This window comes from Poecilia formosa, unplaced genomic scaffold (genome assembly GCF_000485575.1).
Source record: "Poecilia formosa unplaced genomic scaffold, Poecilia_formosa-5.1.2 Scaffold166, whole genome shotgun sequence".
NCBI lineage: Eukaryota > Metazoa > Chordata > Actinopteri > Cyprinodontiformes > Poeciliidae > Poecilia > Poecilia formosa.
In genome coordinates this window covers 291,040-304,225 of record NW_006800105.1, presented here as the reverse complement: position 1 = coordinate 304,225, position 13,186 = coordinate 291,040, and the positions used below count along the sequence as shown (strand labels likewise).

At 36.3% G+C, this 13,186-nt stretch overlaps 1 protein-coding gene across 1 annotated transcript in view; it reads right to left on the bottom strand.

Annotated features, from left to right (window-relative positions):
* Positions 1 to 13,186, bottom strand: part of LOC103146694 (raftlin-like) — a 90,965-nt gene that overhangs the window by 36,719 nt on the left and 41,060 nt on the right. The window contains exon 5 of the mRNA XM_016677820.1: positions 7,433 to 7,636. Coding sequence (XP_016533306.1) covers positions 7,433 to 7,636 — 204 coding nt within the window. The remainder of the gene's footprint in view (positions 1 to 7,432; positions 7,637 to 13,186) is intronic.

Sequence of the window (13,186 nt, the reverse complement as noted above, 5' to 3'; positions counted from 1 at the left end):
GTGCAGTAATTCTGCAGCTAAGATGGCCCCAGATATCGCTCCAAGCTCTGAGCCTTTCAGAGGTTTTACTCTATTCACCTGAGTGAATTTGAATTTGCTTCCCTTGCCCAAACAAGCTGATCTGCATGGTTGTTACTGGGTGGACTAAATGGGAAAAAAAACAAGCTGTAGAATCGTCTGCAGCTGAGATTTAAAAAGGAACTTCAGTTGGATCAAATTACAATAGCCAGTCTAGCATTGCAAAACAGGAAAAAACTGCAAATCTAAAAAAACTAAAATTTATCAGTGGACAAAAACAAGACTGAATGCAGTAACACAGGAACATTAATAAGCTAAGAATAAGAATGTGTATCAACAAAACGGTCAATGCTTACCAAAAAAAAGGTTCTGACCCGTTTGCACAGCAATTTAAACCTCTGTTATTCATCTATTCAGGGTTGCTATGTAGTCCGAAAATGTCTAGAAAAAAATTACATTTCATTTAAGTCTTTGTAATTATGGAAAAATAGAATATTGAAAAACATTTGCGTTTTCAGATTTTATGAGATTACAGATTTGTAGGCTCCATATTTAAACTTTGACCAAGTTAGCAGTAAAATACAGTTATTGTGATTTTTCTTTTTTTGTTTATACCTTCATATAATAAAGTATTCTAAGGACTGAAAATATTAGTAAATTTGAGCGTGTAAAAGTTTGGAATTTTGTTTTAGAAAAATCTGAAGGAATCCTGAGCATTATTGTTGTTGCTATCCACCTACTTCCTGGAAGTATTGTTGCTTTATTCACTGTGAGTGAAACAGCAGAGGTTGCAGTCGAGTGGCTCATCCTGATAACTCATTATATATAACATCCTGCATCCCTGATGTAGCTAATTTACAGTTTCGTGAGATGAAGCCTATCTCAGAAAGAATCTTATCTCATTTTGATGCTAGGCTACATTTAACCACCAGAAAAGAAATGCTGGTATGCAGAAGGAATAAACAGGACTGCTCTTTAAGAAAAGCTATGGACATTGTTTTGGTTTTAGCTATGTCTACAATTAATTTGCATTCACCGTAATGGTGACAAAAAAGATCTGAATTCCTCCAGCAGCACACGCTGGATTTCATTCATCTTATTAAAAAAAAAAATTATTAAATTATGCAATGATGAAGTTGCTGCAAAACTATTTTAGGCATAACAGATTCAAAATGGCTCCAGAGATGAATTATGTACATACATTCAAATACTCATCATGTTATTTAAAGTGCTTTATGTGGCATTGTGTCTGCCTTACATATGCAGGATGTGTTTGTTATGCATATGCGCAGCGTTTTTCCAGCTGACATGTCCTGTCTTGCAGAATGAGTTCTTTAGGCCTCTGTCCAATTTACCACACAAATACAAATGCATGCATGCCTGCTTCTGTTTGCATTTACATCTAACCTGCGCCATCACCGCATGCCTTCCTGTTTTAATGCCTTTTTAGATTCTAAATTTTGTTTTGGAGAAAATGAATTAAATAAAGATGACATATGACTGGGTTACAAACCTCTACAGTAAGGCTGAAGAAAGAATCGAATACACCGTTTTTGTAAAAACTGTCAAACTTCTACTGTTCTCCCAATTGAGAGGCAATGTAAACATATGCTGATCTGTTTTTTTTGTTTTGTTTTTTTTTAAATCACACATTTATTTTATTTTGTCTGGGCGCATATTTAGATGCAGCTCCACACTAACTGTATTTTTTTGTGACTGCAGGCTAAATCTCTGATGCATACACTGTGACAGTTGGATCTGCAAGAAGCTGTGGATGTGAAAATTTCAATATCACTGTCACATCCAGCTCTGCTGAGCAATCCCTCATCACAAAAAAAAAGGGGAAGCAAAAAAAGGCCCCCCAAGCCGGCCTAAGCAAACCCAACAAGGGAAACCAACCTTAAAAAGAATGCAGGTATACGGCGTGTTTTCATCTGAACCATGCTGAACGACTGACTGTCAGAGACTGAAGAGTGCATCTGCTTACAGGAGGAAACATGAGGAATGGAGCATGAATAGTGAATATAACAAAAGGCAGATAATCTCTAAATTGCTATTTTAAATATGAATTATAAGTAGGAAAGCATGAGTGGTTTAGACATTTTCCCATGTTTAATTTTTATCTCCCTTGATAAGAGTGCAGAAGTGCTGGAGAACACTTTTCTTGTCCTGATGTACAATATGTGGCTTCCCGCTCCTCCTGCAGTATTAGCAAACCCTCTACAAATAAATGAAACGTGATTTTAAACCATGTTGTGGCTTTTGGTGGCAATACACCAAAAATTTGGACCACAACAGGATTTTAGCAAAACAGGGACAAAACATAGCCTCATTTCAAGCTCAGTAGCCTAAAAATTGTTGTTGACAAGTTTCAAATTATAACAAAATAAATGTCATAAGTCATTGTAACAATTATAACTTACAGAAAAATCTGTAAGTAAGATTTTTCAGCATCAGCTTAAAAGATGTTTGTCTGATTTTCTTTGTAGGAATTTGTTTTAAATGCAGCACTAAATAATAACAATGGCACATTTGCTTTTAAAGCAAAATGAAAGTTCTTGAAAAGCAATTAACGTAAATCAAGATATAAGAAATCAAATCCATACATGAAGAAAATCTGATTTCTTTTACCAACAGCTTCGTACAAGCTGAAATAATTCTATCAATTCCTAAATAAAACATTTCACCCCTATAATATTCTTACACATTGTCCTTTACTACCAACCCATTACTCCACATGCCGAGTATATTTAATGCAAAAGACATAATATCCTCTAACATAAACCACTACTAGATGGCTAAATGTATATTCTTGTGTTATATTACAATATATTTTGTGTAGGTCCATGTCTGGCAGAACTGTGCTGCTTTTGTTGTTAGGAATAGAGCTGTGGCTGAATTTTGGACCTACATTTTTAGTTTGCAGGTGAAATGGTCTCATTTCTTTCCATTTAAGCCCAAAGAGGAGCCATTTCCTGGAAAACTCCTTCCCTGAAGCTACATTAGTGTATCATACTGCAATGTTTTTATTTTTTAACCAGGACTGCCTGTGTGGACAGCACAGGAGCCATATGTGGTACCACAACATCTGACTCCTCAGCAGATGCATAAACATCATAGCTGGATAGAGGGACAACTTTACTACATATTTACAAGTCATTTTTGTAGTAAACTCATCACATGGATAAGCAAAAAATATATATATTATAAATCAGGACATTCACACGTTTATTCCTAAAGGTCCTGTAAAAGAGATCCCTTACAGAGATGCACACATTCCCTGTTGCTATTTATCATGAAAACACAAACTGAACCAGAGGAAAAACAGAGTTAAAGAGTTATAGTTGGGAAATATTGCTAAAGCTTCTTCAAGCGAGTAAATGTTTAAAGCATTCCAGTTGTTCCCTTTGGGAAAAACAACTTCAAGTGTCCTCAACTCATAAACTGTCCTTTTCTCAAAGATTCACTATTACAGAGCAACTGCACTGGGAAAAGCCAAGAGACACATTTTTTAAACGCAGTGTTTCAGTTTAAATATTCCATTACGTGTTGGTAGGTGCAGTCAAAGTTTAGCAGAATGTCAGCGTTTGGGGAAAAAAATGCAAACGAAGCTTTGAAACTTCTAATCCAAAGGAGTTTTCTTTAGGCTCCCCCTCCAGCAATCAGCTCTAATGGCACCATGCCCAAAGCTGAAATTATTCAGCAAATTAGCAACCTGGTCATTTTGTTAAATTTAGATCAATGCTAGAATAGATGAGGGTACGTTTTGTGAAGGCATCAGGTTACAAAACAGGTTGAACCAGACGCACAGGCACAGTAACTGTGGTAGCTGGTTTAGTTAAACTACGTTATGGCACATAAACTGGTTATGTGTGAAAAAAGAAACAAAACAAAGTGTATCATGCAAACAAATTGTCTCAACAACTTCACTAAAACTGTCACTGACTATGTTAAACTAATCCTCCTTTTGATTCTGGATATTTTTCTGTTTCTCTTTGTCTCAGGAAGTGAGATTTATCATGTGGTACTGATTGAACAATATGGGGAATGTACCATCCATGTCACCGTAGACAGAGAATAAGAAAACGTACTTTACATTTTTGCCTATTAAAGATATTCTTCAGACCTGAGAGAAACTAAAAGGGTAAGAAAACTATTGATGCTCCCTGAGCGGGATAAAAAGGTTGTTGTGATTAAATCTAAAAGCTACACAAGAACATTGTGAAGAGATTTGGAGAAAAGAAGGTACATTTATATGAAAGGTCAAATCTGTGGTATTCTATGCCCTGTACAGAAATGTAAAAAAATACACATTTTGTCCATCATTCAACCAAAATAGCACGGCTATTGAAAGAAGACAAGAACAGAAAAATTACACAAATCTTCAACAAGAAGCTGATAAAACTCAGACCGTCTTCCAAGCGCTTCCCAGACCTGTAACGTATAGTGAAAGGCAGACACCCACAATCAAACCTAATATCCAAGAAAGAGGTCGGTCTTAAAAAAGCAAAATGACTCATTAGACAGTTCGTGTATTTATCAGAGCATGACAAGTTGTTTTCTCCGTGCTGCAAATCAAGACTGTCACTGGCTTCTCCCATCCAGCTATAAGTCTGCCGGTCCGTGTCCTTTAGAGTGCCGCTTTGCTGTCAAACATGTCCTTGATGTTCATGAGGCTGAGATGGTCCCCTGCATCATGTCAAGAGCCCCATCATCAATTCACAAACTCATCTGCTAAATATGGAGATGGCAGGAATGGAAGCCGATTCAAAAGCCCTGAGCTGCTCGGCTGTTTGATGTAATTAGCTGCTAACAACAAATAGGCTGCTGCTGCTTTGATGTCATTCTGCCAGCTGCTCTCTGGAGAGCAAATATCCCAAAAAAAACCTAAACTTACACCGGTAAAGTTGTCTATTTTTAAAAGTGGTAAACTTTGAGCCGTGAACAAAATCCAGCTGTAAGCATCAGTGAAGCACAATAGTGGCAAATGCTGCTGACAATCCAGAGATTTTCTGCATATTTTAACACCACATGAAAGATGGAAAAAATGTTAGAGGACTCTTGTATGTGTAATCATAATAATACACTTCATTACTCCATTTTTCAGGACATAAAATATGCAAGGAAGCACCAATTTGTTATCAGGTTAATTATCTTTGTTTCGGAGCTGCTGGAGCGTTCGTTTTTCCAGATTAATGAGTTTTGCCTTGTATTTCTCTGCTGTCACAGTGCTGCTGGGGTCTGATGTAAGAGTCACAACACGGTTCCCAACCGTCCCCTAAAACTGGACATCATCCTCTATTTGACTCTTGGAACATGCATTTCATTAAATCTGCTTGATTTTGGAATAAACTAAAATCAAGATTGATCATTTAAAACAATTATTCATAAAGTTAAAAAAAAATGAAACTGTTCTATATAGGATATAAGAACCTACACAAATTATTAGTTTTACGCTTTCTTTTTTATAAAATTAACTTTAACAGTCAGAATATATTAAAAAGAAATTACTTTAAGGGTGCTATTTAACAGTATAGGATAATTTTACATCTGCCTGAAGAGCATCGCCCCTGAGTGATTACAGATACGAAGGGGCTGAGTTTGGCTCCAGGCTTTGAGATGGGGGGAAGCCCCACGGCAGCGCCTGCTGAAATATTAGAGGAGGAAAGATATAGAGCCTTCAAAGGGAACAGTAACACCAGAAATAGCTGATACAATTATTAGTTAACATTATAAAGTGCTATATGTTGCTAAATAAACATGCTACATGGTCCATCTGTGTGTTACTCCACATCTCTCACTAAATTGACACAAAGAGACAAAAGGAAAACAAGAGGCGCAAAATTACATCAAGCTCAAAAAGGGAAATATGTCATAATAACGTTACAATGTTAGTGCTTTTTTATGCTAACGTTGTTTCTGTTATGTTTAGAGCCAAAATAAAAATAAAAAAAACTGAGCAATAAATAGAATTCAGTGCAGCATAATTGATTTATATGGAATACACTTTGCTCCATATTTCAGAGAGTCTGTGTAAATCTGTGTTAGATGCTGATGATAGGATGAGCTGGGGCTTGAAGGACATTTATCAATCCTTGCACATAAGTCACCAGTGTCAACTACAACCAATCAAACATGTCGGCCATTAGCTTTGCCAGGATATGCTTCACGTCGCCGTTTTTAGAAAAAAATATCCAGGCATAGTTTGCATGCTGCTGGGAATAGTGCCAAGAATTACAAAGGGTGCTCTAACTCAGAATTAAGTTTAAAAAAAATCTATAGATTTAACATCCAGGAGTCAGATGGAAGAACAGCAGCAGATTTATTAGCTTCTATCAACCAGTGATAAATTAGTTTATGCTTAATAAAAACTAATGATTGTGTTTGTGTGTTGGATGTTGTGCAACTTTATTTCCAAAATGCCTCTGCTATGTATTGTGAATACAGTGGAATCTGAGAATGTTTATAACTCCCTACTTTAATAGTTTACACACCAATTATAACTTATATTTGCATTAACACAGATTGTATAAACAGTCTTAGCAAAACTGTCTGATTGGCCAGTTAAGCAGCTTCAAATAGGAATTTTCTCAATCTGAATCTTCTTTTAAATGTTTTAGGTAATTCTCAACAAAAAAGTTTGTGCAAATAATTTCTGCAAATAATTTGAAGTTATATTTCACAGAAAAACCCACAAATAGGTGAATCTGCGAATACTGAACTGTAAATAAGTGGGATTCCTCTGTAATTTAGAGAACAAATAACCTTTAGTTGTTCTCCAAATTCAGTTGCATTGTTTTCTACAAGGTCTGTATGTAATTTCTGAACAATCCTTCTTTTATTTGGGGAGATTTTTCAGTTTGTAAACTCCACTGAACTGGATTCGCTTCAGCAACAGGAACAATTTACGCTAAGACATCAGTTGTGCAGTCATCCAAAAAAAAGGAAATTGAAGACTTTCAAGTTTATGGTCAAAATTTTGATGAACTCTGTTCAATAATGTTATGATATAGAAGCCCTCTGAAAAGTAAATAGAGAAATTTTGTGACCAGTCCTGAATGATTAAACCACTAATCCAAAGCAAACGGCTTATATGAATGTGACATTTCTGATTGTTTTCTAGAGGAAAAACAAATGTCAGCTAACGCATAATTATTTGCACACCAGGTAAGGTTCATAACCTCTTGCCTCAGGCGTTTAATATCATGGAGACTGGTGTGAGTTTAGAATCTGTTTTGACATTTTTACTGGTACCTCAGTGAAAGGAAAAAGGGCAACCTGGTCAGCAAACAATGAAAAAGCAGCCGCAGTGTGGACTTCCACAGACAACCAGAGGTCTTGACAGAGATCTCGACTGTTTTCAGAAATAAAGGGACACAATTGGGTTGTTTGGTCTTAAAATTGAAATCAGTACCGTTCCCGTTGCCCAGGTAGAAATATCCGTCAACCAGCGAGGCGCCGTTGTTGAAGTGTTGGGTCATGTGGTCCAACCAGTTGGCCTCCACACCTTTGATGCCTTCCTCATAGCTTTGAACCCGCAGAGGCACTTTGACAGTGTAGTATTTCACCTGGCCCTCTCGGACCGGCGGGTTGTTGTACAAAGCCAGCAGTTCCACTCCTGTTGAAGGAAGACAGAATAGAGAACTTTGTAATTGATTTGAATCGAGAATTTGTTGCATCTGAGGAAGTTTTTCTCTGCCAACATGAACCACTGCTACGCAGTGGCTAAAATCCAAAGTGTAATCCGTGTCTCTCTGGGAAGACGCTCAGATGCAAAAAGCTGCTCTGAATTTCTCGGTAAACGGTTGGCTCCAACACAGAAGAGCTTTGTTCCAAGAATATATTGACAAGCTATTGTAATTTAAAGTTTGATATCTAGTGTTTGGCTATTTTCAATCACACACTTATCTAATTTCCTGAGACTTTGTTGCAATAACTTGGGAACTCTCCACTGGGTGCAGGCTTTTCTTGTCCTCCGAGTTGAAAACCAGAGGATTTCAGCCAAAACGTGAACAATCACAAGCAACACGGCCAAGAAAAGTTGGCTGCACTGTTCATACTAATCATCCATCAGCTGCAAATAACAGTTTGTGTGTTTCAGTGTTTTCAACGCAACTTTATTCCACTTTTTTCTGTATGTGATGTGAAATCTGTTTCTGCAATGCAGTAGATGATATTGCGCAAGGTCTGTAAATGTCATTATTTAAAAAGCAGGCACTTATCTATACAAAAACCATTATTTACAATAATAATGACACAACAAATAGGATATTTGTCAATAAAAGTTAAATGTTAGTTTAAAGGTAAATGAGATCTTAAGATGTTTTTTTGCTTCCTGATATAACTGCTTGTTTTCCAGGACTCTTTTCATTGGTTGGTGCCAATGATTTGACATTTCTCACATCATCTGCATTATTTCTGTGTTGTCATTTTCTTCTTTCTACTTCCCTGACGGATTCTTTGCCAATACATTCTGGTGTTAAAAATATCTAATCTCATAAGATTAAAGCTTAATATTCAAATCCTCAAAATATATTTTCTACCTCATCTAATGTTTTTGCATTAATAGAGCAAAAACAAAAAAAGACTTTCCAGTAAATTAGTCTGGAGCTTACCTACAAAGCATGAAACTGACCCTGGTAAAATACATTCATAACACTGAGATCCCCAATTAGCGCACAGGTCCAAAATAGTAAAGCCCTGTTTATTTTAATGAGTTATCTGTTTACTACTCACTGTTAATAAAAGAGATGTTCAGACTATGAATGCATATCAGGTGTAGAAATTGATACAATCCTTCAATTTAACAGTTAAATGAGTAACAGATGGTTTACGCAGAACTAAGGGGGGATTAACAGCTAAAGCCTTAATCTATAACTAGAATATTCAGTTTCTAGTTATGGATCGTCTTCAAACATCGTAACTCAAGTCTTTATAGTTGTGAATTAGGTGGTATTAAAATAACCACTCAGCTGTGTTATAGTTATTGAGAATTATAAAATAAAATAAACAGTGAAATATCCTGTAAATCCTGTACGTTGACATGTAGAGCAATTATAAACCATTTACATGGCAAGTTAATTAATATTTTTTTAAAAATACCCTATCTCGATATAAAAACAAACTTATTAGTTAATAGAGTCATATAATGTATCTGAGTAGTTTGGTGAATTATGTGGTTAAGCATGAAAAGGCAAAGTAACACATATTGTGGTTGCTTAATATTCTGAAAAACGTATCAAAATCCCCCTAAGAAGTCGTGGCAAAAGCTTCATTTTTAAGCAGTTACTGAGAATAATTCATTATGTCACAGTAAAAGTTCATCCGAACGCTTATAGAGAAATAATGTCAACATATGAAGAGGTGAAGGAATTGATTAACGGTGTGTTGATTCATACTGAAGAAGCACAAACACATAAAATTTAAACATAGAGTTGTTAAATAAACCACAAAATGGCTTCAAAGTTCTTAAAATTATCAGAAAAGAACCTGTATTAAAATATGTAAATGAGCTGGAAGAAATCATATATGAGAGTCATCCAGAATTACATAGGATGGGGTTAATATTTGGTGTTTCCTATCACAAACTGAGGGGCTTCATGTAGAAAAGTCCTGTTCACCACAAAACAAAAACACAAAAATATTAAAAATAAATTAGGTGATGAAAAAATAACAATTATCTTAGAGTTATTCAAATTAGCTAGTCCCTTCTGTTTTAATTGTAGAACCTCATAAATTAAAAAAAGGAAATTAAAACAAAAAAATCAAACCTTTTTGACCCTATTGGATCATCTGAAGACCTTTAAGTTGCATTGTTTTATTTTATTTATTATCAAACTTCTGCTGACTGATAAATGAGTTGGTGTCAATAAAATAAATTTGTATGCAAAGAACTATAACAAGAAACCTCCACCTGACAGGTGTGAAATAATAGGAGAAATGAAAAAGAAATACAATATGGGATTTATGATGCCCCGAGCGTGACTCACAAATGCACCGCAAATCTTTCCCAAGGATTTTGCCTTTTTTGAATCAGACATGCATTGAATCAAAAGCAATTTGATAATTTTCACAATACAAGTCATCCTCTTCTTTTCTTTTAATGTTTTCTATAAATGATGTAACACTGCTGATGCGGAACTTAAAAGGGACCATTCTATTGTAACCGAGTTAATTCGTACTATAACCTTGAATAATGCATTAAAAGCTGCACAGCTAGCTGTTGTTTACATCAAGAACAGATATGCATAATGCAGCGGGCCTCTGGAGAGAGAGCCGGGCTCAGAAATTTGCCTACTGTTCGTTTTGTCACCGTTCTTCGCTCGGATCATACTAAATCAAAGCGCAAAAGAGTTTTAGTAGTTGTGATGCGAGCTAGTGGAGTATTTGCTCAGCTTAGCTTTGAAAAAGCACAAAACGTGAGATGTGAGCCGGGTTTGGATCTGTGAGAAAACATTGCCAATCGCGCCTGGTAACATTTTCCCCTTTTCTTCCAATGCAAATGTCAGACTGTCATTCCCCAAGTGAACCAGATGGATGAGCAGAATGTGTGGCGCTGCCACCCACTCAAACACACCAACACGCACGCCGGTTTTGGATGGTGGTGTTTGGTAATGGAGCCGTTGCTTCATCAATTTGGTTCCTCTGTCCGTCCATCCGTCAGCCAGCCAGCCATCCAGGAAGAATGAATCATTTATAACCATTTCTTCTTTGGCTCCACAGACTGATGTGACAGCTGGTCCTCCTAATTCCTTAAATCTTTTTCATTTGCCCCTCTTGAGAAATATCAGATCAACGGCAACAGGAGAAAACTCACACACTCCCGTTATCCTCCCAATGCTAACAATGTTACGACAGGGAACAATATGGAAAACAAATCTTAGACAACACGACTGAATTTCCATTCAACGTGCCTCCAACTTGCCAGAGCTTCCCCAGTCTAATCGCTTTTATGTTAACTGGTTTACGGCACCTTAAACATCCATTAAAAATTTAAATTTTGCAGTATCATTTGAAAATTAAATTGTCTCCCTTTTGAATTCAAAAAGTAGCAAATATCCGCCCTAGAATTTGATGAATGTGCTACAAGACATGAGCTAATTTACTTTCCTAGCCATGCGTACATGACTGTTGTGACTGCTTTAGGAAACAGGAACGACTTTGGACGAGCAAAAGATTACAAAAACACACAAAAAAGCTACAAATAACTACTTCTGGTCATTTTTTTGCCCACTTACTTTTTTACTATTTGTTTAGATTTGGTCCACTTATCCAGCATAAAACATAAAACAATAAAAAAGGACATTGGCGATGTGGTAAAAAGAAGTGTAATTCACATTAAAACTAGATTCCTCATTGTTGACTCTGTTGCTTCTAATTTGACAGCTTTGTGGATTAAATTGCAACATAAACGGCAGAATAAGAGTCAGTGGATGAAAACGTGCTTCCTGTCTGCTTCACAGCATGAACTATTTTCTGAGTTATGTCTGAATGATTTGCATTATGTTGCAGCAAGGCAACTGCGTTTCAGCCAGAAGGCTAGGTAACTTATTTTTTGAGCATGTGAGTGTTTTCAGCAGTTCAGAGGAAACATATAGAAACCACAGGAGGCGGATTGAGTGGTTTGCCGAGGGGCAATTTCAGGAGGACAGCGTGGGAGGAAAAATAGAGAAAAATAAGATAAGAAGTCTGCCTTCTGATGTCCATCAAACTGGACTGTGAGATAATAACAGATCCACCCGAAGCCAGGCTTTCATGCGAAATTCTGTAATAATTCTGATGGAAATCTGTGCAGACAGACATCTGCCAGAACTCACTGCAAAATCACCGATATCAAAGCCTTGCTACTGTAACACAGGAAAACATGCAACAGGGATTTTGTTGGAGTTGCACAGAGACCTAATCTATGAATAAAACATAAAACAATAGGATGAAACTCTTGCCAAGATTAGGAATTTGCTTTCATGAGCTAAAATTGGTCAACTATATTGGGGTGATTAATAATATTTAAAAAAAAACTGCATTTACAGTCAGAGATTTCACTACAGAGTCTCATTTCTTTTCCAAGATAAAAAACAACTTAACTTTTCCTAAATCAATAGTAAATTTCATATATATATATATTTAAATTCTGTAATTTCCACTGTGTAAACTGCAGAGGAACAGATACTTTGCTACATAGAAGAACACAAGGTTTAGTAATCTTTGATCTTCGAGTTAGGACATTAATAGCCAACATAAATCTCTTAAAGCAGCCGCTTGCCAAGTTCCTTCCAGAGCCAGAGGGACCTCTTATGCGAAGGTGGCCGGTATGAGACTCTGTTCTAGCTCATAAAACAACAGTGGTGCATCATTAGCATTCAGGCGTTATGCCAAGAGCAAGAACTGAAAGACATAAATGTCACATTAAGGTGAAATTTCTACTTGTAACACATTTTTAACAATCTTTCAGACAACTATAGTGGTAGTTTCTGGTCTATGGTGGGAAAAAGTACTTTGTGTTCAAATAAGTTAATAACTACACAGACATTAGAGAAGAACATATGCAGTGCCTATTAAAATGATTTCTAAAATTGAGACTTATCAAACCGCACATTACATTTAAAACCTCGTGAAAATTTTAGCTTCATTTTACTGATCTTATTTGAGCATTGCAGTCTTGTGCTGCTGCAGAGCATCTCCTTTTATGTTTAACATGTTATGCATTCAGAAGTGGCATTCTGCATTGCCTTTCTGTACCAGTCTATTTAAGCTACTGTTGCATTTCTATAATCTGGAAGTAGCTATTCTCCTTTGATGTCAACGTGACATTGAATTTTTGTCCACACAATTAATGTCCATTGGTCAATTATTTTTTTCAGGCCATTCTGTGTAAATCTAAAAGATGGCTGTGTGTGAAAATCCCAGTGGATCAGCAGTTTCTGAAATATTCAGAGCAGGCTGTCCACCCACAACCATGCCACAATCAAAGTTACTTCAATCCTCGTCCTTCTCCATTTGGATTCTCGGTTTAAACTTTAGCTATTGGTCTTTGCCAGATTTAGATGGCTGAATTAACTGAGTCGGTGCCATGTGATTGGTTGAGGATGAACTTTTGTTCCTTATAAAGTGACTAGTATGTGTTATTCCAATCTAGTACAAAAAAATAAGTGCTTTTTGACAGAACAGT